Raw genomic sequence first — 23,403 nt, forward strand, 5'->3', positions numbered from 1 at the left:
AGTTAGGGCAGAGTGCTGTGCAGGGAGAGTTAGAGAAGGGCCCATTTTTCTAATGGCCACCTGCTATGGTGGGAGTCTCTGTTTAACATTTTTCATAAGCATTTTAAAAATTCATGTCAGTAGAATCGGGTTAAAGTTGATAAAGAATGTAATTAAAAAAGAAATCCTCGGTGCATATCCACACTCTTAATTCTGTGCGGGAGTTCCAGAAGCTTCCTTGCCTGTATAGATAGCAAGTCTGAGACTTTCTGAATTAGGTTGAAGCAGATGGTCTACTTTATATGAACCGATACTAGACCATTTGACCCTGGAACAGCCCCTTCATCTCTGAGTGCTTTGATTAAAACAAGCAGTATAATAATAACCCCTTACAAGACTGTCATAAGACTTACTGTTGTTGAAGCAATTTGAGATTCCAAGTTTATTATTGAAGCCTAGCCTGTGATTATAGGCATGACTCGCTGTGTGGATTCTACACAGTGCTCCATGCTTTCAGAGGGCAAGTGTTGGCGTGTGGACAAAGAGAGGGGGTGACAGGTAAACATCACTTAGTGCAGTAGGGGAACTGTTTTCCGTTTCACCTGATGGAATCCTAATGGTTTTTGAAATTCCCAATTGCCTTTGAAAATGATTAATAAAGTGTGTTTGGGGAATAAGAGCAGCATTGTTTTTATTTGTAGTTTCCCCTAAAGCAAAGCCAGGTAGCATTACGGGAGTTGAGACCCTGGCAACTCTGGGAGCGCTCACCTTATTTCCCAGCATTACAGATCTACCTGCAAAGGATGAGGCCAGCTAGTGCGGTGGAGAGGAGCTCACCAGCCTCTTCTTAGTTGGGTGCGGAATTTAAAAAGAGTTTTTCCAAAACAATAAAGTGTTTTTCCAAGTATGGGTACTTCATCTATTCTGTATTTGCTTGGCTCTTCACACACACACACACACACACACACACACGCACAGAAACCACAAACCACATATTTCAGGAACATGGAAGAATTCACATTTGGTGAAATTAAGCTAATAAGAAGATAATTTTCCAACTATAAGAAACTAAATTCTAAATTATTTAGCCAAAGAAATTTGCTCTGACTTTGCCTTTCTAGGACAGAGCCGTTCCTCCATCATTTTATTTCCCAGTTTTTCCCAGTATCTCCATCTTGATGGAATAACAGAACCCAGGAACTGGCTTATAGAGAAATATTCTCTGCATTTCCCCACGGGCACATTCCCAAGGAATTCAAGTAAAGAGGACTGGAAGGCAGAAATGATATTAAAATGCTTTGGGGGTTCACTCTTTGATGTTCTTTAAGGCTCATCCTAGTTTCCTCTTAGGCCCTGAGTGGATAGCAGTGGGTATAATTTTACAGCTGAATTAAAAATTGCTTAGACTATGGATGTTTTCTTTTAAACGTGGTAGTCAAATACATATGTGGAGGTCTCCCTGTACTTTAGAGCTTTAGCCTCACGATAGATTACGATCCTGACTGCTTTAAAATGATCCAAAGCCTTTGCCTTGCCCTAGTTCATCCATCGACCAAGTGTTCAAGACCTGTTGTGGGTGACCGGGCCCCTCATGCAGACTGGCGGTCCGGAGACCTTCACACAGCTGACAGGCATCCTGTCTGACCTCTTGTGTGGTTACCCAGAGGGAGGAGGCTCTCGGGTGTTCTCCTTCAACTGGTATGAAGACAATAACTATAAGGCCTTCCTGGGGATTGACTCCATGAGGAAAGATCCTGTCTATTCTTATGACAAAAGAACAAGTAAGTTCCCTGAGTCCTGTATATAAATCTGGCTCTGATGTTGGTGAAGCTGATGGTTTGACATGTCCAGGTGAAACCAGGGTTGGAGTTGGCTCTCCCTTGGTCCTGATGAGGAGCCTTGAGCAAAGAGGCTTCTCCTCCCAGAAAGTCCAGTTCCCCTCATAGGAAGGGGGTGGCGTGCATAAAGAGTTCCGGATGTGAGCCATGGAAAGAACTGAGACCCACTTGGAAAGGGAACAGAGAGGACATTTCCCACTGATCTGATTGAACTAGGGTTGCGTTCTAGAGGAAGAGAAGAAAGATAAATGAGGAGGCAGCCCAGAGTTGCAAGCCAAGCTTAGGTCAGAAGGGCCCTGGCAAGTAAACATGGCTGTGGGATGTTTTTACAAACACAATGCACTGAAAATCTGTGTGTGTAGTACTGAATTACGTTCCACACGGCAAGGCCCTGGCAAGTCCTTTTTCCCACCTTTCACTATTTGTTTTGGCTCCTGTGGGGTAAAGGAGAGTGGAGTGGGGAAGAAATGCAACTGGGTAACCCTCTTGTTAAACATTAAAGAGGCAGCAAAACACGTACTGAAAGTCTATGAGCCCTAAGATAGCCACACACAACCAAGAAGTTAAGCAGCTAATTGAAGGGAAACTGTTGAGACTAAAGCTGAGATTCCAACAGGAGGCCTCATGTGGCCTCTCGGTCCCTTTCATCTCCGAATGGCCTCTGTTCCTTACAATAATCACAAGCAGTCTTCTCAGCCTCCTCCTTCTGAAGCAGAATAAACCACAGGGCAAGCCCCATCCTTTGTTTCTCTGATGAGGCCCTTATTGAGATGAACTGTGGCATTTTGTTACTTACTAATGATGAGCTTGTTATTGGTAGGGTACAGCCTATTAATTTAGGTTATTTGTCAAATCCTCCAGCATAGGGTTGAATAAGACATGTGATGTGAACACACTAATGACCATGTTTAGCTCTGAGCAACGGGAGTTTCAATAAAAACTGTCCCTTCTCTCTGGCAGCTACCTTTTGTAATGCATTGATCCAGAGCCTGGAGTCCCACCCTCTGACCAAAATAGGCTGGAGAGCAGCAAAGCCTCTGCTGATGGGGAAAATCCTCTTTACTCCAGATTCCCCTGCTGCACGCAAGATAGTGAAGAACGTAAGGTCCCAGCTGGTCTTGTCCCTTCTGTACTGCTATACTGGACCATTCAGAAAAATGAAAGGGGGGCGGGGGGAAGGGGAGAGAGAGAGAGAGAGAGAGAGAGAGAGAGAGAGAGAGAGAGAGAGAGAGAGAGAGAGAGTCTGTGCCCTCCTGGTAGGAGGCTTCTGTTTGTTTTTTGCTAAGTAGACTCGAGTTCCTGTGCCATCCACAGTCATTATCAGAATGCTTTGTGCCAGCACCCCTGCTGGGTACTCCCCTCTCTATGCAGCCTATACTGAGGTTTTCTTTCTCAGCACCTGAATTATATCCCTAATAGAAGGGTTCACAGTGTCTGAATCCCGGCTACCTGAAATAGATACAGATAGGGAGGAAGAGCATTTGTTCATACAGAGTCCAAATCTAGCTTTAAGGGGTTCTGAAACAGTAGCATCACCAATATTACATGTACCTCTGAGATACTAAGAAATTAGATTCTGTCAGTCTGGGAGGCTGGGAAATGGCAGATTGTTCTGGGAAATATCAGTAGACTGAGAAAACTAAGACATGTCCTTGAAAAGCCTTTCCTAAACATTGAGGGTTTGTGACATGAGTAGGGAAGATACAATGAAAGGTTATCTCTCACTTTTTTTTTCTTTCCATTCTTGTCTCTGTCTATCTCTGTCTGGTTTTAGGCCAACTTGACTTTTGAAGAGCTGGAGCGTGTCAGGAAGTTGGTCAAAGCCTGGGAAGAAGTGGGACCCCAGATCTGGCACTTCTTTGACAAGAGTACACAGATGACCATGATCAGAGTACGGATGGCAGGGGGAGGGGAGGAGAAGGGTCAAGAAAGTTCCACTTGTTTCCTTGTTCCAGTAAAGGGTTAATCACTACTGGAGTTAGATCAAGATACAACAAGCAGAGCCCAAGGGCACTAGTTCTAGAAGCTGTCACCAAGTAGAGTCACTAACTTTGGGTGGGAAATATAATTCTGGAGGAAATGTAAAAACTGCCCCAAGATGAGTAGCTTCGTGAGGTTTCTTGCTTTTATGAATTGAGGGTCTCAAATTCAAAGGGACATTTCCCCAAAGGCCCAGCTCTGTCACTGAAAAGATACTTGAGTGTTTCTCCTCATTTCCAGCTTTGCAAATCCAGGAGACTGGATTAGTGTCCTATAGCAGAGATAATTAAAAGAGAACAAACGATCTATAAGAAAAAGAAAGCTTTCTGTACACCGTTTCTCCCGCCCCTGTCCCCCAAGCCCTAACATATACAGCGTCCCTCCATAGAGACCTGTGTGTTTGGGGGAAATGGGACATAGATAGGTACATCTTATGGGAAGAAAATCCATTAGCTTTTGAAGGGAGCCTTAGAGTCTCTATCCTTCTTCATTAAACATTGGAAATGGCCCTAGAACAAGACCAAAAATCCTAAGGAATTTCTAAATGCTGTGATTCGATTGCCTCTTCCCAAGGACACCCTGGCGAACCCAACAGTAAAAGCATTTTTGAATAAGCAGTTTGCTGAAGATGTTACAGCCGAAGCTGTGCTGAACTTCCTTTATAAGGGTCCTCGAGAGAGCCGGGCTGACGACACAGCCAACTTCTACTGGAGAGACATATTTAACATCACGGATCATGCTCTACGCCTGGCTAATCAGTACCTGGAGGTAAGGGGCAGCAAGCCACCTGCGGGCCACACTGGGCTCCTTGAAGACAGTGTGGTGGGTGGGGCCAGAGATCTCTTAGCAAGTCAAGTGCTCTTAGGTGTCAGCTCTCATTTTCCCCACTGAAGAAGCAAGAATTCCCGCAGCCCCCAAACAGAGATGGATCCTGTTCTCTAACAGCTATCCACACTTAAAGCAGTTTCTCCGCACATCTCCTGCCTCCTGACAGCTCCCGACTCCTCCTTCCTTGCAGCCCCTGAAGTGTCTGTTCTCCACCCTCTCCTGTCCACCATCGCTTCAGTGGCCATCATTAGCCATCACACCTCGAGTCTGAGGTCCCATGGCTTGTTGGGCACTCCCACCTCCAGGTTCTGCCGGCACATCAGACTCATGTCCAAAAACAGATTTGTGTTCTCCTTCCCCCCAAAACTTATCCTCCTCTGACCTTTCTTATCCTGATTACTGTGCTCAGCATTTTTCCAAATTCTCAAGCTAGAGATTTTAGGGTCACCCTTAATTATCTTTCTTTTCCCTCTTCCACTAAACAGCTATAATTTATTGAGGGTTACTTTATGCCAAGCACTGGGCTAAGTGCTTTTACATGTGTAAACAAAAATAATTGTAGACTATAGTAAAGAATTTTTAAAAGTATTTATTTGGGTAAAAAGCTGCCTCTCAGGAGACCGATCAGGTAGCAATCTAAATTGTATTCTGCTGAGACAAAGAGGAGGCTGCCTTTTATAGTGAAAGTTTCTGCCCAGGTTCCCAAATAGGTCCACTTTATGTAAACAATGTATCCAAATGTGTACACTTCTGATTGGCCTGAATCTCACAGTCCTGACTGGTTGCCATTATGTGATTATTATGGAGCAGTCCTGATTGGATAGGGCAGATTTTCATCCATTGGTCGAAAGATGAAACCAGTAACTCCCTTATAATAGTTGACTCAGCCCATTTACAGGAGCAGGGTATAGTGTGGGAAGCTGAGAGTTCAGTTTGAGGTTCTTCCCAACATAGAGAGTACCTGAGAAGCCCCTGTCAGCAAACAGTTGTCAAACCCAGCAGATCAATTCCTTCTCAAGGTTCACATCAAATAAATCTTTCTTCTCGGGTTCACACATTAGCTCCTTGAATCCTCACAACAGCTCCATGAAGTGTGCACTATTATCATTCCCATTTTACAGATGAAGAAGTTAAGGATTAAAGATGTTAAATAAGATCTCATCCCAGACCTGCTAGACAGGATGCAGACCTGAGTGTGCCTGAATTCATGGCTTGCCCTTCTGACCCCTCTACTGTCTCTGTTGTGTCCACTCGCTGAAGATTATTCTGCACCCAAGTCAATGCATGGCGTTTTTTCCTACACCACCAAGCAATTCTCCATCACTAACTGGGTGTCATCTCAGTTCTGACACTGTCTACCTGGAGTGGCATCACATCTCACAGGTTAAGGGCTCAGTCCCACAGCACTGCCTACCCCCCCAACTTGAAACACCAATCACAAATCCAGTTATCCGATGGGCTATAGATCAGAGGTTTCCATGACGCCCTTTATGGGTTAGATTAATTTGCTAAAGCAGCTCACAGAACTCAGATTAACAATTTACGTACTAGGTTACCAGTTTGTTACAAAAGGGTATAACTCAGGGACAGTCAGATGGAAAAGATGCGTAGAACAAGGTCATGGGGAAAGAATGCGGAGTTTCCACGGGCCCTCTGAAGCCCCTCTCCCCAGACCTCCAAGTGTTCACCAATGCTGAAGCTCCCAGAACTGCGTCCTATGGGGGTTTTATGGAAGCTTCATTACAGAGGCATGACTGATTAAATCACTAGCCCTCTCCCCTCCCAGGAAGGGAGGTAGTGGGAAGGGGAGGGTGGAACTGAAACATCCAACCCAGTAATCACCTGATTCTCCTGGCAACCAGCCCCCATTTTTAGGTGTTTTCCAAAAGTTACCATTAACACAACAAAGACAGCTTTCTGGTGCTCAACACATAGAAAGTGCTAAGGGTTTTAGGAGCTCTGTGCCAGAAACAGGAACAAATGCCAAACATGCATTTCTTAGTATAAGTCATAGTATCACACTGAGCTTTGTCTATTTCCTAAATATCTCTCAGCTCCAGCTCTCTGTGGCACAGAAGCCTTGTCATCTGTCCACCAGCCTATTCTAACTGTTTCCGCTGGGATTCCAAGGTCCAGTTTCTGTTGGCTCAGGCATTTCTCCACACTGACACCAGAGCTACATTCATTCAAAACACACGTCTGCAAGCATCACTTTCACACTTAAAATCTTAATGACTCCGTCCCCAAGGAACACAGTCCTTCCAAACCTGCCCAGCCCTCCTTCACAGCCATTGCTCATTCACACCTCTACTCTGGCCCTTTTACCACCCTCAAGCATGCCCTTACCTCTCTTGATTCCACCCTTTGCAAATGTTGTTTGCCCATTTGTTAGAGCCTTTTTGCTTAAACAAAAAAGAGACGTATCGGTTGACATATCTTGGAAGGTCAGGGTGTCTAGGAATTAAATGCCACCGTGAGACTCTGCGCCTCACCTTGCCACTTGCGTCCTCCCTCTTCCATCTCTGCCAGGCCCCCTTCATTTGGTGATATGTCAGCAACTCACGGCCCTCTGTGGTCATCCTCGCACCAAAAATTCTGCTGGAAGTGGGAGTGGCTTCCCTAGAGTGTAAGCATTACTCCTAGACGGTTCTCTGATTGGCCTGCCTACTCTACCTGTCCCCGACTCCCTCGGGGGATTGTGTACTACGATGGGGGTCTGGATTATATGTCTGGAAAGGAGAGTTGTCTTCTTCTGAATCTCATGGACTGAGCATAGACTGTGAAGTGGGGGAGGATGTTTCTTCAAAAGTAGAAACATAAGGCAGAAAAGCCTGAAATGATTTTTTCTTCCCCATCTGTTGAGCTTTCCTATTCATTCATTCTTTGAGACTCAGCTCTAAGTGTCATTTCTGCTTCTACTCACTGCTCTGTGCTTCCCTGGCTTTCTCTTCACACTTCTCTTCGACCCTGTTCATGTTAGATATGAGTTACCTGTTAACGTGTCTATCTCTGGCTCATTGGCAAGACTGGAGTTACTTGGAGTCAGGGAGAACATCCCAGTTATTTTCAAAATTGTGACCTCAAACTCCCAGAGAACCTCTCCATCTAAGGGCTTGTCACACCTGCCAAGGTCAAGGGGGCCAGGTCCGGGCCAGGTCTAGGCTTTGTGTCATCTGGAACCATTAGAAGGTAGGAGATGTTGTGGGCAATAGGGTAGAGAATTAGGGTAAGGGCCCCCAAGAGCAAGACCCCTCCCTCAGACTCCTGGTTCTGGAGGATAACTAAATAGTGGGAAAAAGCCTGCCTTCATCTGTCCCCACAGTGCTTTTGAGGGCTCTCTGCTGGCCCTGGTGCCACCAGAGTTTCCCCAGAGTATGGAACCTTCCCTCTAGAACCATGGAAGTGGCAGCACTGGCTCCCTAGGTGGCCTTCCAGAAGGAGCCAGGTGTAACATCAGCAGCAGCACCAGAGTTCAGGTCATTATAAAGTGATTCCCAACCTGTCTGAAGGCAAGAATGACCTTGGATGCTTTTTACAAAACAGATGCCTGGACACCAACCCAGATCCCCTGACTCAGAATTTCCGCAGATGAGGCCTGGTCATCTGTATATTTGCACACATATTAGATGGTGGGGCTTTCAAATCCCCTTGTATAATTACTCAGTTGATGTCATCCTGCCTCTGCCACTAAGTCCCCCTCCTGGCCATGCTTACCACCATCCCCTGCACGGTTATACTATAGGCAGAACTCTTGACGGGGGCATGGATGGAGGAGAAGGGGTCTATTCTTTTATTCTTGCAGAATGGAGTTCAGTGGTTCTCACAATGTTTTTGACAGGTACTATCAGTAATAAAGAATACTTCTTGTCTTTTGTTTGACTTGACATTTGCATGGTGACATAAAGGTCTTATTTTCTTGAAGGATTATTTTTTTTCTGTATAGCTTGTGTTTAATGTAGCACCAGGCACCCAACAGATACTTAATATATATTAACTGCTTAAATGGTTAAGAAGTCAGTCTCCGGAGCCAGGCTGCCAGGGTTCAAATCCCTGCTAGTTGCGCCTCCGTTTCCCCCATTTGTAAGACGGGGATATTAATAGTTCTTTCCTAATAAGCTTGTTATGAGAATTGAGTTAATTCATGCCAAGCACTTGGAATAGTTCCTGGCATACAGTAAGCACTTAATAAATATTAACTTTTAAACAAAATACAAACCAACAAAATTACTGCTTAAGAGGAGAAAAATGGCATTAGTGAAATCAGGCCCAGCCACTCCTGATCCTTCTCTGCTGATTACAAAGCTGCTAATTCCATCCAGCCTCAACCCCCAACACTTCCTGAAGGCTTGCAATCTCATCAACAGAGTGAAGTGCTCCCAGGCAAAGGCCTGGTGGCCACAGGTCAGGTCAGTGGCCTCCCCCAGGGGTTACTAAGAAGGGTTGTGATGGGGCCAAACTCTCAGCAGGTGATTATGATGAGGTTTCTGATCTTCCTGCCCTTGGGGAAAAGGAGGAGGAACATGGGGGGGAGGGGTGACATGAACCGAAAGGAGAAGGTAGGAGGGGGAAACGTGCAGTGAGGAAAAAAAAAACAATCGTTGCAGTGGGTCCTGGATTTCTCCGCTGTTCTTGTGTGTTGGAAATTCTGGAGGAGCCTTGGAGACCCCCAGGCTCCCATTCTCAGGACTGCTGAGGAGCAGACAGGGCATAAAAACCCCTCCTAGATGGCTCTAAGGGTCTCTCCAGGACAGGGCAGCAAGTGTGTTCCTTCACAGACTGTTAACAGCTTGACTGAGGCTCTCCTTTTCAGTAATATGACTTGTGCTAAAGATCTGTGAGAGCTTCCTAGGCCAGCCTCTATGCTTAGTTCCCTACCTATTACAAAAAAGAAAAAAAAAATCCTTTAAGGAAAAGTAAGCAAAAAAATCTTTAAAATGAAAAGCATGTCAATGTAGGTGCACTTAGATTGATATTGAGCAGTAATAGAAGTTCTGAGAACTAAGATCAACGACCTTTAAGCCTTTTGTCATTATAGGAAAAGGAGTGATTTATTAGGTTGTCTCTTCAACTAGTAGAAGGGCTAAATCCCCTTTCTTTCTGCTTGGAGTGAGGCCTTGGTTGCTGGACATTCCATTGAGTGGCCTGGAGGAGTGCTATTCCCCAGGAGCCACCTTGCTGGGTCACTTGTATGTGATCTTAGGCTACTGCTTGTGGAAACTTCTCACCCATCCAGTGAGGACAAATGGACGTGGATCTCTGCTTCTTATTAGCTGAGTTGCCCTAAGAAAGTCACTTTACCTTCTAAGGCTCAATTCTCTTGCCTGTAAAATCCAGGTAGTAACACAACGGACCTTATAGGGTTGTTGTTAACAAAATAAGAGAAGTGTGCAGGTGGTTAATAGTGTTTCACATTCATGCCATTGATTAGTTAGGCATGAGTGTAAATCCTCTGCCTTCCATTCCTCATCTGTTAAGAGGCGGCGGTGATATCCTCTTTTCCAGGTGGCTGTGAGGATGAAACGGGAAAAGACTGGGCACACAGCAGACATTTGGTGCATAGCAGCTCTTACTATTAACCACCTGAATGTCTCCCCCTGAACCACAGACCAAGTAAAGAATGTGCCTTTTCTCAGATTCCAAACTTTGTGTAAACATTAACCAGAGACTGTGAAGCTACTCTTCATATTAACCCTAGTGAATCGGCTTAGAATCAGGAACGTCAGACCATTCCTGAGGGCCCAGTAGATTGGGCAGCGTTCTGGCACTTCTGTAGATGAAGGTCCAGTCCTCTGGACCTTTTCTTGTCCTTGGAGCACCTCCTCAATAAGAGGCTTATACAACCTCATTCATCCCATAACCATGTTCTGTCTATTCCCTGAGGCCCAGTCCTCAGCAGCAGAGAAATGAATGAATGAAACGCAGACCTTCTGGTCAGAAGGTAGACAGTGGACTAGGGAAAAGGGTTATGGTGACATTTGGGGAGCTTCATATCTCTAACATGTGGGAAGATTCATTTCTACAGGCCTTCTGATCACCCTCTCTCCACATCTAAGGAGACTGAGGGCAAATGAGTCTTCATATAGGTAAATATATTAAACTAGTATGTGTATGCTTTTATAGTCATAATTTACATGTGTCTTATTCATATATTTTTTCTTCCGGAATAAAGCACATTTAGAAAAATGAATAATGTATCCCACTGATTACCCTTGAGTTAAAACAAACATACACACCCCTCCCCTTTGATTTCTTTGTTTAGGGAAATGTTAGGCCTGGCACAACTGCAATACTATTTAGAGTTCACAGTGTATTTTAATTTCATAGTATATTTGAATTTCAGGTCTTGAATTTCACATCAGGAAGCTGGATTCAGCCAAACTTTAATATGATAATAGCTCTGATCAAGGCATAAAATTGTGCATTAACCAGTAATAACTACCTTTCTCTAAGTCTTGAAAAAACATGTATGTGTTAACTGTTTGTTGCTGTGCTGTCTACACAATCAGTATATGAGCATAACTCTTTATTAGCTACGTGGTGATTATCTTGTTGATGAATTGTCAGTAGGGGGATATTTTGTACTACTTTTCCTTTATACTTTACATGCTCCTGGCCACATGCCACCACCACCCAACCAGAATGTACTCGGGGAGTGTATTTTTCAGGCTAGCTTAAGGAAGGAAAAAAAAAAATAGAATTGGGAGGATAAAGCTACTGATCCTGTAATGTTTTTTAGAGTCAAATGGATAGATATTTGCGGAGTATCTGTCCTATTGCTTTCTTCTATTGATTCATTGATGCCACATGTGCATTGGCAGGCTAAAGAAAAGTTGGAGGAAAGGTAGGTAAGGTACGTAAGTCTACACCATGAGTGCAGTGTTATTTCAAGAGCCGTGAGCTGGATCATTAGCAACTCATGGCCAATGGTCTCATTTAATGCCTCATCAGTCTCTCAGAAACATGGGTCTGGGCTGAGTAAAGAGGACACAGGTGGGGGTGAGCTGGGGTCATGGGTGGAGGGCAAGGACTGCTACTTGAGCCTGTTATGAGCCAGCCACTACATCAGGCATTCTTACATGTCACCTCACGCAGTGCTCCTAACTGTCTGCTCAGGAAGCATGATTGTTGTCATTCATAGAATTAAAAACTGGTGTGCCCAACATACCACAGCAGATGAGCAGGGGTTCCAGAATTCTAGGTCACACCTGTCTGGCTCCGATGGGGATGTCCTTTCTCTTATAATATGAGGGGCCCATTAGTAGGGGACTTAGGAAGAATTGTTCAGATAAATTGTATAATGAGTTGGATGAAGGCATCAATTATTTGATAATCCTGGGAACGACTGACACCATTTTGATTGGGTCTTTACTACTAGATTTATGGTAGAAAATCAACGTGATTTGAGCTCATTTAGTCGTTCATATATTTGCATGTATTGACTACCTACATCTGAATAAATACAATTAATCCCTGACCCCTAGAAGCTCACTTTCTATGGGGACAGATAAGCATGGCATGAAATAGCACCATGGTAGTGGGATCTCAGAGGACAGCTAGAACAATCATTCAATCTGATGGAATAGAAGCAGGTTGCCTAAATCCAAGGTCACAATGTCACAGATCCTCAAAGGATTGTCAGTTCTTCCTCCAGATGATCTCTGAAATCCCTCCTTCCTCTCCCTCTCCATGTAAGGCCTGTACCATTTCTCCTCGCTGGTCTCTGGGCCTCCAGACACGGCTCCTTCCGTTCAGTTCCCACACTGCCTCCAGTAAGATCTTTCCAAAACACCAGTGTCTCCATGGTGCTCCCACCTAAAGCTCCTCAGTGGCCCCTCATTACTGTAATGGTGACATCCATCCCAGTCTAGCCCCTTCATGACTCTTCCACGGTAGATGGGATGGCATGCAGCTCTGGGCCTCCCGCCTGACTGGCTCACCCCCTGCCTCTTCTGCTCCCCTTCAGGACTCAGCTCCTCTCTTTCAGGCCTTCTATGCACCATATTGCCTCCATCGTAGCCCTTGAGAATTATTTGTTCATATGCCTCCCCACCCCCACAGGTCTGAACCCCTAAGGGTCCAAAGTGTCTTAATTTGTCTTTTGATTTCCCAATTTACCTTAGTGGAGCGGCACTGGCATAAAATAGACACCCATAAATGCCAAATTAAAAATGAAAATACATTTATGCTGGGCCTTAAAGATTGAATTTGCTGGCCAAGCGAGGCAGAAAGGCAATTTCAGGCAGAAGGAAGAGCATTAGCACAGCGCAGGGGTGTGAATCTGCAAGACAAGTTCGAGAGAAGCAGACAGTCATCCAGGCAGTGGGTGGGCGTGGGAGGAGCAGCAGTGTCCCGAGATGGGGCTGGAAAGGACAGCCGGCCTGGCTTGTGAGCAGCGTCATCCTGCAGTGACAGCACATTGTCTCGGGCACTTATTTATGGGCTCTTTAATGGTGGGCAACATCCTGAAAAGTAGTGGTGAAACTGGAGCTGCAATCTTGGCGGTGTTCCCCGCGGAAGGTGATCCAGGAGTTCAGGACCAGAATATGCTCTGATTGGCCAGTGCCCAGTTCTGTTGACGATTAAATATTTTTAATATAGTAGCACCTACTTCCCAGAGTTGTTGGAATGATTAAAGATGAAACCTTTGCGAGCTGAAGTCCCAGCAGTTGTCAGCCAGGTTGTTCTGTCTTCCCTTGGAGCCCGCTAGACAGCAAGACTTATCTGGGGGCCTTGTCCCAGGGTGAGGCTTTGTGCTCCAACTTGGCCTTTTTATTTGTTTCTTTATTGTGTTTGTTTATTTTAGAAACAGACATTTTTTAACAGCTGTGCATTTCCTGTCCCTTTGTTTCCCAGTCGGTACATTTCCTCACTCTTTGTGATGGAACGCTTTTAGATGTCTAGTCACGAGCCCGATGTGTTGGATAAAATTTATTGCACTGCCTTGGACCTCTGTCTCACTATCAAAACCAACTCAAATAGCCCAAAGCTATTTTATCCATTGGCTTTTTCCATGTGGTGGGAAATGAATCTTGAGTATTACAGTCTAGATCTGCCAGGAAATTCATTCTGGGATGTTTGCCCACATCCACTGGTGGCATTTTTCTAAAGGAACGGCAAGTTAACACCAGCAGGACCACTTCAGGCCTCCATTGGCACCATCGGCCACTTTGTTCTCCTCCTGAGTTTGGAAGTTAAAGATGTAAGAGGCAAGATTATAGAACCAACATCTCTAAGGGTGGGTACAGGGCCTCCCTTCTCCCTGAAGACTCACCCGCCACATGTCCTAAGTATATTCGTCAAAATGTGTCAGCATGGGTGCCAGGCCCCTTTGATTATCAACTTCAAACAAAAAGTGAGATTTTCTTTATTTCTTTGCTTCCACTGGGCAACGTTTCCCACTTAATAGATAATTTAATTTATCTATTACTTAATGTGTTTGAATTAGAGTCAGAGAGGTCACAGTTGAAGAAGGAAGCCTGCTGCTACTGTGGCTTCTTCTCCCAAGGTGGTGTTTGATTTAGCTGTGTAAACAAATGATTGCATTCTCCAGCGGTCTTGGTCTTGAACACAGCTGCCTGCCCTGGAGAGAGAGCTCCAAGCTCTTCTGCCAGGGTGAACTCTGCTGACTGGTGACTATCAGCAAAACAACCAACAGAGAATTGTAGGACTTGTGTGGACTTCACATGGTGGTGGTCCTGCCACCTGGGTTTTGCTACAGCAGTTGGGAACTGAAGGTGACAAAGAAACTCCTTTTCTTGGTCAACTGCCTTTGGTTCTCATAGAGCGTCATACGGTTCACTTTGAGATGATGATTTCTGGTTGTACAATTTGCCCAGAATCTGCCTCTGAGGCGTAAGACACTGTCTTCTTATTCACTGACAATGCCCTTTGAATTCTTCTCCCCGTAGTGGTGCTGTCTTTATATTGTATTCCTTACACTGGCCAGTTCTTATCGGTCTCCACTCTTCCCTAACAGCCATGATCACAGAGTTTCTCTCTGTGTAGAACTAAATAGCTTTTATAGATAGACTCCATGAGCTCAGCCTCATTAGAATTTACTATGTTTTAACTTACAAGCTAATCAGACCAGACCAAATACATATGTCAAAATCAATGACCTTGGCTAAGGGTTTAATCATTCATCTTTGCCTCCCAAATACACTCATGCACACACACGAATAGACACACTCATTCACCAAGATTTTAACTTCAGGGACCAGAGCAAGTACCAGTAGGGAATGAGGCCACTTGGCTATGAAGTAAGTGGCCTCCGCGTAAGAATGCAAGGGTGCACATGAGTTATACCTCAGAGGACAGCCCAGGGACTTCTGACTCAAGTCCCAAGGCAGCTTCCACCATTGCTCAGCCTTGACCTCAAGCAGATTTGGTGAGGTTGACACTCTGGATTAGCTTCATGAGACCTTCCCTGGGTGGAGTTGTCTGATTTTCATCTAATGGCCTGTTAGCTGCTAGTGAACACCAATGGGTTAGGACACACCTCCTGCCCTCCTCCCATTGCTCAGGTGAGGTGTGAGGCTTTGGCTTCTGTCCATAGCATTGTTCTAACCAGATGCAGTGCTGCAGATCAGCTCAGGATGAGTTGTGTTCCCAGACATATTATTTAAAGAAAATAACTGCCTTCCTCCCTGGATAAACAGCTGTCATGAATGAAAGGTAACCTGACAGGGGCTTAAAGCCATTAGACTCTGTTGACTTTCAAGATGTTTTGCAAAAGCAGTAATAAAAATGGTATTTATTGAGACAGTTTAACTACGTGGTTAAAACACAGGCTCTATCCGGAGGACGTTCACTATGGCTCATTGGGCCTCATAAGTGAGCTTGGAGTGATAATTGTAACTGATTTCCTAAGGCAGTTGTGAGAATTCAAAGGATTAATCCAAGCAAAGCCCTTGGACAAGTTTGGGGCACATGGTAAGCCTTCAATAAGCATCAGCTTTTGTTCTTACCAGGAAGCACTGGCTGGCTTCACAAATGCTGTCATGTGATCCTTAAAACAGACTTTTGACGTCGGGCATATCTCAGTTCTACAGAGAGGGAAACAGAGGCCACACAGGTAGGACATGGCAGAGTGGGGATGGCCTCCGAGGCTGTTTGCCTCTTAAACGTTACGCTATACCACTTTCCAAGATGGGGAAGATAACCAAACTTTGAAAATGGGTCAGATGTTTCAGGGTAGAAATGAGTGTTTGCAAACCTTTCAAGTTTTGTTTTTCCAGAGAGTATCAGGGTACCAATCTAGGGGGACACAGCAGGAAACATGACTGTGAATCAGGCAGCTGTGCCTGATAAAACAGCCAGGATGGAGCCCACGTCACCACAGGACTCAACAATGTCACTGAAAACATCAGCCGCTTATTCCCGTATGGATTTCCCTTTAAGACATGAAAGGGGAGTTCAAAGAGAGTGGGCTAGCCAGCTCAGAAAGTCACATTATGAAAATGTATTTGTTTTTATTAGCTGTTTTGCTTCACTGAGAGTTATTAGCATCTTAGCAAAAATTCGCTTTTTGCTAATTTCTCCTAGTTTATCATCTGTATCTGGGGTACACAGGATTACTTTCAAAACACGCAGCTGTAAAGCTGTATTTCTTGGAGTATTCGGGGCTTCTAAATTTAAATCAATTCAATTCAGTAAACACTAATCTAGTCGCTTTCATGAGAAAATGGTAAGTATTCCAGAGAGCACAGTGAACAAGACGTGGCCTCTAGCCTCAAGGATCTTATTGCAGCTAGAGCTGTGCTGACCTATACAGTAACCAGCAGCCACAGGCAGCTTTTTAAATTTAAATTAATTAAAGTGAAAAATTCAGATGCACTAGCCACATTTCAAGTGCTCAATGGCCAAATGTGGTTACTGGCCACCATATCGGATAGGGCAGATAGAGAACAGTTCCACATTCTAGAAAGTTCTACGACATTCCAGACAGTGTTACTCTAGGACAAGAGATCTTCCTGTTCAGGAATTCTGTTGACCTGACTTTGTGCTTAAGAATGTGACTTACTCTTAGAGCAATATGTGGGGAACAGCACCACCCTCAGGCTTGACACTTGAAGACATGGATTTGGGTTCTGCTTCTTACCTAGACAGACCCTGTGCCCCTCACCTCTCTGATGCCAGTTTCCTCACAGGAAGCAAGGACATCAGACCACAAGATTTCTGCAACTCCTTTTGTCCAAAGCCCTGTAATGCTGTGAGTGAATTGGTAGAGCAACATGTATGTGTGTGTGAGTGTGTGTGTGTGTGACAACATGCTACAACTAAAAGAAGCTGCAAAGAAAACTTGCATCTCCCAAAATAATTTTGCTTTTTATGTTACAAATCTAATTTCAGATTCACTCTGATTGTCAATTCTAAAATTTTGTATACGTAGGACGAAACTAGCCAAGCTGACTTAAAAAAATGAGATTATTTTATGATTCGTCTTTGTAGAAGGCCGAGGTCTCCCTAGAAGAAGCATAAATGTGTGTGTGTGTGTGTGTTTTAAATATACCCTAGCAGTTCCATTTTGATGCCTCCTTGCCCAAGCAGCATACTGCCAACTCTGTCCCCATAGCAGTGTTGTTGAGCTAAGTCCTGACAAACATTGGCAGCTTGATCTTGGCGCCAGAATACGTATTAGATTCTGCACCAAGAAAAGGAGGAGGGAAAGCATAAAGTAGCAAATCCTACATTACTTCTGTCTAGAAAACAATGAACATTTATTAAGGACCTTCGGTACTTAAGTCCTCCATCTCCTTTAAGGACTGGCTAGTGTTAGACTGAGCAACGCCTGTTTGCAAAAGCATAGCTGGCTAAAGAAAGTTTATCATTTCCCTGAACTCTGTGACTACACTGACTGGTATTTCTTTAACAACTATCAATTCCATTTCCTTTTTGAATAACTGTCTTCTTAGTATGGTATCCCTTAAGCCTTGGCCCTATAGATTTTCTCCTGTACCTGTATTCCTCGTTTTCATATCAGCTGGAAAACTGGTAACTTCCTTTGTTTTCTTTCTTTTCATCTAGAAGACTGAGAACATTACTGGGGCCTGGCTCCCAGGGTTTGCAGCCTGAGGCAGGACATTTAGTTCTTAAGTCTCCAGGAAGGTGGGTTTGTAACAACCCTGTCAGTCAAGAATTCTGGCTGACCACCTGACGCCCTGGGTAGGATTCAGCAGTGAGGAGTTTTCAGTGAATGAGTGGGGTTTGCCGGCTTCTTACAGACCAGTGCAGTGGGAGTGTGGGTCTCAGGTCCTTATGAGTGCTCAATCCACCTTTCTCACTGCTTCGTTTCTCCTGGTAACTGTTGTGGGAGCAACGGAAGTGGGGAAGTGAGCCTCTTTGAGCCTAAGTCTCCAGGACTGCAAAGTGGGGATAAATACTAACTGTGCTCTCCTACTTTACAGGACAGTTGTGAGCATTTGGAGGGCCTGTGGACCCGGCTATTCCTGTGGCTCCTGGTGTGGGGGGAAGAACTCAGGGCCTGGAGTGGGAAAGTGGGGAGTGAATCCAGAGTCTGCCCCTTTCAAGCTGCCTGACCTCTGGCAGGTCTCCTTCTGTTCAGTTTCCTCTTCAGTAAAATGAGGATTCCCAGTAACTCAGCCTCTGTGAGAATGAATTTGTTCCTTTAAGCCTGCATTGCGTCGTCCACAGCCTCTGAGCCGCTCTTCCTGCTTCCCCTTGCTCCCCCCCACGCCCCAGTGATCTTTCAGAAACACGATCTGATCCCATATATCATACCCCTGCTGAAAACCCTACAGTGACTCCTTAGGGCTTTTTAGGGTTTGCCCACAACACGCTTGATTTTAGCACGGAAAGCCTCATGTCCCAGGAATCCCCTCTGGTAGTTGGTCACACTGCGAAGTCCAGCACAGCAACGAGGCCAGTCCCCACCTACCTTCCTAGGGTTCATCTCTCATCACTCAGCTCTGTTCACCTATGCGCTTCTCTGCACATTGGAACTACCTGATGAGCATTTGACAAAACCCCGGTGCATTGGCCCTGCCTCGTGAGAACCTGACTTCATGGCTTGGAGTGGGGCCTGAGAGTGGGTGTCTTTTTAAAGCTCTCCAGTGGCTCAAAAGCACAGCCAAGGATGGGAACCACTGCTCTGTTTTTACAGATCTCCAGATAACCCACGTTCCCTGTGCTTGAGCAGACATTTCCCCTGCTTTCCTCCTGTAGGTTAATTCCTGCTCATCTTCCTTATTATACTCAGGAGTCTTTTCCTCCAGGCAGCCCTCCTGCACCCCTCCAGGTAGACTTAGGTGCATTCCTCCACTAGGTTCCCAGACTACCCTGGGCTTGCTTTCATCCGAACTCAATCATTCTGCATTACGATTGGTGGTTTATTCCACCCCTCTCCTTCATTAGATCTTGAATTTCCTTCAGGAAGAGATTTTATCTTTCCTCCTTGTATCCCTGGAGCCGAGCAGGCTCTGGCACATTGCAGGCTCTCAGTAAGTACTTGGTGAACAAATTAATCAAGACAAGGCCATCTGACCTCTTGTGAGTTACATTCTAAAAAAGAAACAGTGACACAATAACCCTAGTGTATTATAGGAACAAGAGGTTAAGGACAAAACAGATCCAAGTACACTATAATAATTTAACAAATCTATAAAAGTGGACAATGCTAATATTCAAGTTAAAAGAAATTCTTAGTTTTGCTCTTTTGTGGGTAACGATTTCATTTTTTTCTCTTCCAGGGGGAGAAAAAAGACACATTAGGAAATTCCCCCTTTACCAGTATTACTGGTCATAAAATTGTGATTGGAAATGATTCTCTCACTAACTTGTTTTGACCTTCTGTTATTTTCTTTCTTCCTCCTTGTTCTTCCCTCATCCTAGTGTGTTTGCAGAGTGGCAGAAATGTTCACTGTTTCTCTCTCGCTTTGAAAATCTTTTATCGGCAGGCTTTCTGATCTTCAAAGCAGCCTGCATTTAATGTGATCCCCACTCCCTTGACTCCCCACGCTGGGGAGTGAGAGCTGTGAGTATTTTTGTCATTTTGACGACTTGCGTATTTGGACAGCCTTGGACAGCCGGAGAGTACGGTTCTCACTAAATCTGCAGGATTTAAAGCAAGTCAGCATTTCCTAGCTCCCTTTCACCTATAAATCTAGACACATTGAAAAATTGACACCAGACTCTGGAGTTAAGTAAACAGTAAGTTTATAGGTCCCCTTGCATTTGACCCATCCCCTGGGGCAGCAGCCTGCCCTTTATTGCAGTTGAATCTTTGCAATTGGTGTTCTTCAGTCTCTCAACCTTTGTGGTTATCTGCAGTGCTTGATCCTGGACAAGTTTGAAAGCTATGATGACGAAATTCAGCTCACACAACGAGCCCTGTCTCTGCTGGAGGAAAACAGGTTCTGGGCTGGTGTGGTATTCCCTGACATGTATCCTTGGACCAGCTCCCTACCACGCCACGTGAAGTACAAGATCCGGATGGACATAAATGTGGTGGAAAAAACCAATAAGATCAAGGACAGGTGATGTTTTGGGCAATCTCAGAAGGCCCTGGGCATCCCCCGGGATGTATGAGGCAAGGAGAGGAAACACGCATCTCCTCCGATGGCAGGAGAGTCACTTGGAAATATACAGAAACATTTTGGTACCAAAGAACTAAACTAACCAGTTGATGGGACCAGGAGAGCTCAGCTACCCTGTCTTCACACCCTCAACTCTGCTCTTGTCCCTGTCTGGCCTTTGTGCAACTTGGAGATAGAAACTTCTAGATACTGAGTTATCTTCACATAGAGATTCTGCCAGTGAGTTTTCTCCAAAGTCACTGGCAAATTACTTTTGGTACAGAATAAGGGACTGAGACTAGATTCAGCCTCTAAATCAATGAAATGAAGTTAAATAAGAGGAAATAAGAAATTTTGTAAAGCTCAAAGCAGAGTCTTTGAATGAAAGCAATTATGAACCACACTGTGGCTAATATTCATAACTGAGATTTAAAACGTGAACTAGAAAATAGAATCGAATAGCTTGGAAAATATTTAGGGCCAGGTTTCAAGAGAGTGAGTGCTGAGTCACCTCAGCACTTTGTGAAGTGTGTGTGAGCTGTCCATTCCCACACATCCTTTGCCCCCCACTGCGGTTTCTTCTTAGGTACTGGGATTCTGGTCCCCGAGCTGATCCCATGGAAGATTTCCGATACATCTGGGGAGGGTTTGCCTACCTGCAGGACATGGTTGAACAAGGAATCACCAGGAGTCAGGCCCCAGCTGAGGTTCCAGTTGGAATTTACCTCCAGCAGATGCCTTACCCCTGTTTCGTGGATGACTCGTGAGTAGGAGGCTCCCAGTCCCGGTTCTGGACGAGCTAATTGGGTGGCTGGGTGGGGTGGGGTGCTCCCCAGGCTTCAAACTCTTTGGAGAGAAACCAGGGACTGGGACCGGCTTGGGGAGAATGGAGCTCTGGCTGAGGAACCTGCTTCTCCCAGGCTCCAGGCAGGGCCAGATAGACAAGTGAAGTGGCAGGGAGAAGGGAGTTGGCGTTTTGGATAGAAAAGGGAAGGTGAAAATTAAAGCAAGGGAAGTGAGGTTAGGGGAGGCTCTTTAAGGCTCTTAAAATTTCTACTGCGTAGTATGTTTGGTATGTGGAAGGATTCTGGCCAGAGTGTTTGCCCAATGATTGCCAAATTAGCAAATGAGGACTCTGCATCGCAAGTAGGTCCGGTTCCTAGGAGTCTCGGAATAATGCAGCTCCTTCCATAATTAACATTCCCATGATGTATACTTAATGAAAAGGTAGAGGAATGTGTTGGATGAGCTCATGTCCTCCCTCCTTGCCCACCCTAATCCCCAGGCCTGAACATTTGTTGGCCAGTAGCAAGCTAAGCAAGTAGCCTACTGTTTTCTGAATGTTCATTTGAAGGATGGTAGAAAGAGGAACAGAGAGGCCCAGGAGGTTGGGAGGGCTCATTTACCATGGGTGGGGGCAGAAATGCTCCCAGGACAGAGCCCGACGATTGGCTTAGGGACTCAACACCTAGAAAAAAACTGGGAAGTTCACCATAGTGTACATGTGTGACTGCAGGGTTCAGGGATGAGAGAAACACGCACAGCCTGAAGAAAGAAAGAGTCAAATTGCCAGCTGGCAAAACAGTAAAATAAAGCCAAGGTTGGGCACAGGAAACTCCCTCTCAACATCCTAGTCCAATCGGTTTTCCTTCCTCAGCTCTACAGAAGACTAAAGAGATAACAGTGGCTATTCTGCATTCAGTTTGGGGTTGGACAATAAGCACAGATGTGAAGTGGCACCAGGGGGCAAAGGCCCAATTCCACTTTTAGAATCAGAACAGGAGTGGCTGGCAGGGTAGTGGGGGTAACAGCCAGGAGGCAGTAGGGATTCTGGCCATTCAGTGTGTGAGAGCCCTCTGGTGGCAGTTCTCAGAAGAGCAGGCCCTATGAATTTATGGTTCTCTCCCTAGGGCCATCTTGAGTGAAACCCTCCCATTCTGTAATTGGGCCCTTCCTGTGATACCCAACTGTTTTCAATAGATAATAATTCCAGGGGCTTTACTAGCACATCAAACATAGGGAAATCATGTGTAAAATTCAGAATAAAGTAATTCCATGTTATAAATCTACCTTGCTTTCTGAAATGGATATCCATGGATTTATTCCATAGGTGCATGGCTGGTGGAATCAGTGGCTGGTGGGATCACTGATTGATTTATTGATAGCCTCCTGAAAGTGCCACACTCATTAGTTATTTTGTGCCTCATCCTGCATAACTGGGGTTTGATCCTCCCGGGTAGACTGTGCTACATTGGCTGACCACTTTGGGGAGCCTAATTATTGATCTCACCACCACCGGTTCCCTTTATGGTCCACCTTCTTGGACTTCAGTGTCAGTTAACATGTATCTATCTACTCCAGTCACATGCCACATCAAGTCTGCAGTCTTTTCCTATGAGATCTTACAAGTAGGTATATACTGTATAACAAACATAGTATGGTTTTATTTAGACATTTTACTTATAGAGCATTCATCTAGGCTAACTAAAAAGCTACCATCTTGTTGTAAAGGGAAACTAATCCTTCAGAGCAAAGTGCAATGTATTAAGACTCAAGCCTATTTTTCTACCTTTCCTTTCACCTGGGCTTTGTTCTCAACACATTCACTCAAAAAAATTTACTCCACCTCTACCAGGTACAGGGCATTCTGCTATTCTGCTTCTCTCCTCTTGCTTCAGTTTCATGATCATCCTGAACCGCTGTTTCCCTGTCTTCATGGTGCTGGCCTGGATCTACTCCGTCTCCATGACTGTGAAGAACATCGTCTTGGAAAAGGAGTTGAGACTAAAGGAGATGTTGAAAAATCAGGGTGTCTCCAACACGGTGATCTGGTGCACCTGGTTCCTGGACAGCTTCTCTATCATGTCAATGAGCGTCTTCCTCCTGACAATATTTATCATGGTAAGCCAGATGGAGAAGGCCCAGAAAATTTCCAATAGTTTAGTCCCTCCAATCTTTCTTTCTGTTGATGAACTTGTGCCTGGATTAGTCATCTGGCCACCAAGGATAGCATGACATGTAGCTGCCCAGCCATTTCAGACAAGGTGGAAGATACTGGGAGAGGCAAAGTCTTCCCCAAGGAGCCAGTGTATCATAACACCTTCCCTGCTCCCACTCCCTGCCCAGGGAACAACAGGCTACATAGATTATCCAGCCCCTTTCCATGGACTATCTGGAGAAGCTGCTGTTAGCAGAGCCCAGCATAGGGTGATTATATGTGCAAAGGGTTCTCTCTTTCCAAACAG

At 45.1% G+C, this 23,403-nt stretch overlaps 1 protein-coding gene across 1 annotated transcript in view; it reads left to right on the forward strand.

Moving 5' to 3' along the window:
* Positions 1–23,403, forward strand: part of ABCA4 (ATP binding cassette subfamily A member 4) — a gene marked incomplete at its 5' end in the record, with an annotated part of 124,675 nt that overhangs the window by 37,958 nt on the left and 63,314 nt on the right. Inside the window, 7 exons of the mRNA XM_081056354.1 lie at positions 1,520–1,760; positions 2,778–2,917; positions 3,592–3,708; positions 4,371–4,565; positions 19,914–20,119; positions 20,745–20,921; positions 22,837–23,059. Of these exons, the coding sequence (XP_080912480.1) occupies positions 1,520–1,760; positions 2,778–2,917; positions 3,592–3,708; positions 4,371–4,565; positions 19,914–20,119; positions 20,745–20,921; positions 22,837–23,059 (1,299 nt within the window). The remainder of the gene's footprint in view (positions 1–1,519; positions 1,761–2,777; positions 2,918–3,591; positions 3,709–4,370; positions 4,566–19,913; positions 20,120–20,744; positions 20,922–22,836; positions 23,060–23,403) is intronic.

This window comes from Rhinolophus hipposideros (genome assembly GCF_964194185.1).
Source record: "Rhinolophus hipposideros genome assembly, chromosome: 8".
NCBI classification, from domain to species: Eukaryota; Metazoa; Chordata; class Mammalia; order Chiroptera; family Rhinolophidae; genus Rhinolophus; species Rhinolophus hipposideros.